Raw genomic sequence first — 6,580 nt, 5'->3', positions numbered from 1 at the left:
ATTTTTTTTTTTTTTTTTGCAGTTATTAGTGAAGCTTTATAATTATATCTAAAAAAATATTTTATGTTTAGAAGTTTCAATGGGGAAACATCCTCTAAAAACTAGTTTGCAGGGGGGAAAATTGCAGAAACTATGAGATTGAGTTAATTAGTCAAATCTAGTATTATATTTAAAAAAAAAAACAAAAACAAGGCTTTCACACAAATGGTGAGTGTGAACGATCACCAGGTTGGAGGCAGGCTTGCACAGACTGGGAGAAAGGGATCCGCCATGCTTTTCTCTCCATCTTTTCTGTTTTTACCTGCAAGAGGAAAGATCAATGCTGAAGGGAGATGTGGATGTCAAGTTCCAGGCAGGAAGCCATGAACTTCGGGGATTTGCCACGACTCCTTGACAGGTTAAGTTGAAATAATGAACAGAGAGAGCTGTCTTCTAGACCCTGAGGATGGAGGTCCAAAGGAGGGTGACAGAAAAAGTGACAAGCTTTGCCCAATCAAACCTCTCCGCTTCTTAGTGACTCACTTTTTAAAGACTAGTACTGGAGACCCTTCACAAAAAAACAAACAACAACAAAAATGAAAATTCTGACCCTGTGTATAGTTTATTCCCCACAGTCTAAGTCTACCCACTAAAGCATATGCTTATGCTTTGAAGAATTTTAATGAAGAAAAATACTAAAATAGATTTAAGCAATAATCCTAAAGAGCTAATCAGTAGTTGAATCAGGATGTCATGATAGCAATGTCTTGAATAATATTTATTTTTATGTCTTTATTTATTAATAGTAAAGAGGAAGGAAATAAAGAAAAACATATATAAAAAGTTGCCATGGATAATGTATAAACAGTAACTACCAGTATTCTCTTTCATAAATATGAGGTTTATAGTGATTCACTGTCTCTCCTGACCCCACAGCTTATTAAATATGTAGAGTAAATAGCTAACCTATATGTGCCAAATGCCAAAGACCATAGCCTTTCCTTCATACCATGAAGATCTTATAGCAATTTTATATGTTTATTAATGCAGTTATGGTATTATACAAAAGGGTGCAATTAACAGATGATCATCTATCTCTTTCTCCTACTCTTAACTCAGAATAGCCTGATTATTAGAATTAGGCTACTTACTAGCTACTACTGACCCTGAAGGCAGTTATTTAAATAGACAAATGTATCTAGGACAATTTGCCTCTGCTGACAGCTTGTTGCAAATTTAGTTCTTATGGTAAATAGTAACAAAGGTTTTAGAACTTGGACACTTTAAACACATGAAATTTTAAGCTCCTTAGATAAAAATTGAAACTGTAAATATGACATATATTCTCCCCCCCCCCCACACACACACTTTTAAATAAGATCTTGGTAGTTTTTGCTGTATTAGCAGAATGTGCTTATCTGCAATCTGAAGTTTTAAGCCTGGAGAGAAGGGGATGTGTACATTCCCTGAATGAGCTTCCCTGAGCTCCTTCTGGCATGGCTACCATGGTTATCATCCAAGCTATTAAAAGTCCAGACATCTGAGGGGACCAGATGCTCTGTTTATCAAGAGCCACTACAACTGAAGCGAGCAGGTGCTCAGAAGTATATTCTTTGAACTACTCAGTGACACTCCTACAAAGGATACCTGTACTTTGGTATGTCACAAATAATTTGCTACTAATAGCATTGAGAATTTAGAAATTTGTACATTATATTTATTCTTATTTTAAACTGATATATAAATATTGAGCATATAAATGGAATACTATAATGTATATATGTATATGATATACATACATATGGTAAAAAATATTTAAAATCCTTTTGTCTAATTTTTTAAAACTACACAGTACATTATTGGTATCTGCAGCTATTCTAGTGTATAATGCAATACAAACACTTCTTCCTTTTAACTATAATGTTATCCTAACTAATCTGTTAACCAACCTTGCTTCATCCCTCCCCCACCTCACTTTTTCCAGTCTCTAGTAACCATCATTTTATTCTCAACTTCTAGGAGATCAACTCTTAAAAATTACACATCTGAGTGAGATCATACAACTATTTGACTTTCTGTGCCTGGGTCATATAACTTAACATAATGATCTCTCGTTCCATACATGTTGTCGCAAATGACTGGAATTCATGAGTATGCACATTTAAAAAAATAAGTGGATTCAAAGTTATCCCTGTAATATGTGAGACATCACTCACTTGTATCCCAATGCAGTTTCAAATAAAGAGATTGCTTGTTCAGGAGTGCTTTGAGAAATCCACACAAACCTCAGTCAACTTCCTCAGATATTCACATGTCCAGAGTGACCATTAATGATGGCTAACACTGGACAATTAGAAATTAAAATAGTGTTTTACTTTTTAGGAGAAAGGAATTTGGGGATTTATGCCAGAGTCTGCAATCACTTATGAGAGGATAATATACAGTAAAACACTGTGATGGAAAAGTGCCCTGGCAGAGAAAAGATAGAGAACTGCTCCCTGCTGTTCTGATCTCATGGGATACCTGACTCAGATGTTGAGTACATAAGGGGTGTTCTGAAACAGAGGTTGGGGTCCCAGGGTCAGTTCTGAGTAGGAAGGAGGGAGGCTGCCAAATCTAAAACAGCTGCATTTGTAGGGTACCAAGAGAGATTGTCCAGTGATTGTAAGACCCATTAACATGTCTTCCTTTCCCTTGCAATATGTTTCATTAAATTCCAGTAATGTTTGGAGGAACCATGTGATAAGAATTTGGAGGCACTAAACTCTCCTTCTGGTAGCTTCCTAAATTTACCATATGTGTAGAGGTAAACACTTTTTCTGAATTTACTTCATTTTCCTTTAATAAGAGGCAAAAACCTCGGGGGCATAGTCAAATTCTTGGGGCTGCTAGGGCAGCAGGCTCCTAGCTGAGAGGCGGTGGTTGGTAGGAAGCCTGCCTGCACAAGGCACCCTAAGGACAGAATTGCACATTCCCAAAACTCAAAAGGTCAGACATTCCATAAAAATCAACAGTTACAAAATTGTTTTGTTTGAAAGGGATCTTATATCATTATGTCTTTTCTTGGTTATTTTATCAGTAGTAATATTAAGGCGTTTTTTTCTTCTGTTTAAAAAATAAAATGAATTGAAAAAGATGATTTTAATGAAATTCTAATTTTAAATAACCTAAAATTATACAGTACTCTCTAACTTAGCTTGGAATTATCAATGACTCAGAGCATTTGTGTGTGTGGCAGGCAATCTGGTTACTTTGATAAACTACACATTTTCTAACAGTGATAGTGATATACAATAAAAGTTATGTGGTCTGATTTATGTATCTGGAAAAGTTAAATATTAAGGAAAAAAAGAAGTAAGTTCAGGTTGTTGAATCTGGAGCATTGATATCTGCCTGTATCTGGCTTTATAGTGTGAAAATTGAGAATTTTATTTTTAAAAAATTCTTTTGTTAATGAAATGAGATTAATAATCTTCTTGCTACCACTTTACAATGGTTTTGTTAGGATGATATGGTAAAATTTATATAAAAGTTTTATAGATATATGCATTGTAATATAAGATATTGAAACATTTTGAATGAGTTATTTTTTTGACTGTATGAATTATTATGCTGTAAAAAAAAAAAAGCAGAAAAACATACATCAAAGTTTCAATTAACTATTTTTAGGCCAAAGAGTGCATTATAAAAATCAAGTTTTCAAACCATCTACTATAATTTATTTGCTGTTTATACTATTGGAATTATAACTGTATAAAGTTAACTAGTTGGAAAAAATATGTTTTAAATTATTATAGCTTCCCCCTGCTTGTTATTAGGCCATATGTATGTGTGTGTGTGTATAAATATATACATATATTTAATTAATATTTAATAATAAATATATATACATGTACATATATATATTTCATGGGTGAAAATAAAAATTACAAAATCTTTTATCAGAGCTTTATATGTAATAAATATTTCTTGACAAAATAGAAAAGGCTTACATTTTAACATTTCCACATGATTTAATCACATTAAATATATCCGAATTAGAATTTATTTATATCAAGTTACAGTAATCTTAAAATTGTGTGCCAAATAATATTCCTAATAAATTTTATATATCCTTATATAATATAATAAATATATGAAATAAGTTAATATGTCATTATAACATGCTTTATAATTATAATATTTCATTATAAAATACCAGATAATTATAATATTTATTATGTCATATATTACATATTAAATAATGCTATTCATATTTATTTTATATTCATAATATATACCTTTTCACAGCATAAATATTAGAATATAATTTTTAGTGAACAAAATATAATATTTTGTGAACAAAAATTAAAATTATTTGCTAAATATGAAAAAACTGTCATTCATTCACTTATGAAGAATTTTCAACATCACCCTTTATCTGTATCTGCTTTCAAAAAACTGACGTAATTGGTGTAGTTTCCAGCTTGATTTGGCATAATTGTCTGGTAAATACACAGAGATGTGTAAACCTGTTTGGGGCACTGCATGGAGAGTCTAAAAGCTCACAATGCCTATTAAGTTCTGCAATGCTTTTCTGTTTTCTCCTGATTCAAAGAAAGAAGTATCAGAGTTGTTGACTATTTTTAGAAAGATGCCATGGATACAGATCAACTGAGTAGCAAAGAAGACATTCCAGTTTTCCAAAAGCTGATCATTTTGATTTTAAGACAAAGAAAGTCAGAAGTAATCACTGTACATTCAACTTACATTGAGAAATATAATATCGAATCATTGATATACTTTAAAACTCTAAAAATAAATGGAAAGTCTGTTATTGTTATCCAAGCTCCTTTTTTAAAAAAGAAGCACTACTAAGTTATAACTTTGAAACAATCATCCATTTTCTAAATTCCGTGTTTATTATAACCAGATATGCATTTTGGCTCAATATTTCAGTTTTAGTAGGTAACAATTATGGAAAACTGGCCCCTAATAGTTTTTCTTTGACCTAAATTTTCTGATGCTCTTAAGAAAGGGAAATGGGAATGTTTAATTTCTGGGCTATTAATAGCTGTATCTCCAAGGCTTCATGCAGAGTGGGGTTAGCATGCCTCAGAAGGGCGCCCAATCTGTCATTGTTCCAACCAGTGTGGGCAGCAAGGACCATTTTGCTGTCTCAGTTCTCCAAGGCTGATGAGACAGAGTCTTTAGTCTGTCTCTGTGGCAAGATTTCCTTGGCCAAAGCAAGTGGAAAACGCAGGCAATTATCCAAGTATCTGAGGTAAATGTGTGTTTTCTGCCCCAAATACTTGAAAAACTACCTCTTTAATTTGACTATGATGATCTGGACACTGATTTTTCTGCCTGTATAAATTTTTCCCTTTTCTGGATCTCTTCCCATTCTCCTGTGTGTGTGTGTCTGTGTGTGTACACGTATGCATGCACATGCATGCATAGGTGTGTGGTGAGGTATGTGTATATCTGGATACTGATTTGCTGTATATACTACATGAAAGCTTTATGTCTATTCTTCCTAATTTCATGGTGATCTGACTGATTAATTTAAATATATTTTTGATTTAATTTTAGCCTGGCATGCCTTCATAGTAATTTTGAGTATTAACCCACATTCATTTATTTAATAATAATTTGAATAAAAGAATTTTTAACACAATGTTAATATTTATGCCAGATACCACAGAATTCTAAACTCCGATTTAGCACCAAGAGTTCCACAAACTTTTAACACACTCTCCATCCTGCTGCCTTCACTAACATGAAAGTTCCGAGTTAGTCATTCAAAAAAACTCTAAATAATCCTTGAGGTGGTGATTTAACCTTTTCCTAAAAAAACGTGTTTGGTTCTATCTTTTCCCAGAATGTTTCTAAAATTAAATTACTTTTGTGACTATATGCCAGACAATGCAAGGGTAAAAGAAAAGAAACAGTTTCAGTAGAAACTGAAATCAGAAATTTTTACTGTTCAGTAGCAATTTTTATAAAGCTGACCTGATAATCTATCTAATATGGTGAATTTTAGAAATTATATCTAACTTTATGAAAAGATTTTCCTAGAAGCCTAGGACAATAAGACTGAACCAGAGTCCTAAAATGATCAAGTGCCGGTAAATAAATAGAGAATGAAGGGGAAGGCACTTTCTCTGTGTTTAAGTTTGTGAAATGAGGGGATAAGAATTGTCCAGATGACTTTTAGGATTAATTCTCAATTTCAAATTGTATTTTTATAACAAAAATATATTAAAAGTATTCAACATCTTTAGCAATTAGGGAAATACAAATCAAAACTATACCCAGATTTCATCTCACATCAGTCAGAATGGCAGTTATCAAGAATACAAACAATAATAAATGCTGAAGAGGTTGTGGAGAAAAAGAAATACTGTTATACTATGGTGGAATTAGTATAACCACTATGGATATAAGTATGAATGTTCTTCAAAAGATTAACAATGGAACCACCTTGGTAATAATCCTAAAGAGTTAAAGTGACCATACTATAGCAATACATTCATATCCATGTTTATAGCAGCATAATGCACAATAGCCAAATTATGGAACCAGTCTAAGTGTCCATCAATGAATGGACAGAGAAAGAAAA

The 6,580-nt window shown here is 32.5% G+C and overlaps 1 protein-coding gene across 11 annotated transcripts in view; it reads right to left on the bottom strand.

The window, feature by feature from the left end:
- The window catches only part of Cntn1 (contactin 1), a 333,868-nt gene that overhangs the window by 73,837 nt on the left and 253,451 nt on the right, over positions 1–6,580 (bottom strand). For 2 of the 11 annotated variants that reach the window (XM_048802551.1, XM_015493231.2), the window contains one exon: positions 20–301. The exons of the other annotated variants lie outside the window; for them this stretch is intronic. In XM_048802551.1, coding sequence (XP_048658508.1) covers positions 222–301 — 80 coding nt within the window. In that variant the 3' untranslated portion in view covers positions 20–221. Of the gene's footprint in view, positions 1–19; positions 302–6,580 lie in introns of those variants that run through there. 11 annotated transcript variants of the gene reach the window in all.

The sequence above is a fragment of the Marmota marmota genome, unplaced genomic scaffold (genome assembly GCF_001458135.2).
Source record: "Marmota marmota marmota unplaced genomic scaffold, marMar, whole genome shotgun sequence".
Taxonomy (NCBI): Eukaryota; Metazoa; Chordata; class Mammalia; order Rodentia; family Sciuridae; genus Marmota; species Marmota marmota.
The sequence above is the reverse complement of the archived record's forward strand: the minus strand, read 5'-3'. Positions and strand labels throughout refer to the sequence as shown.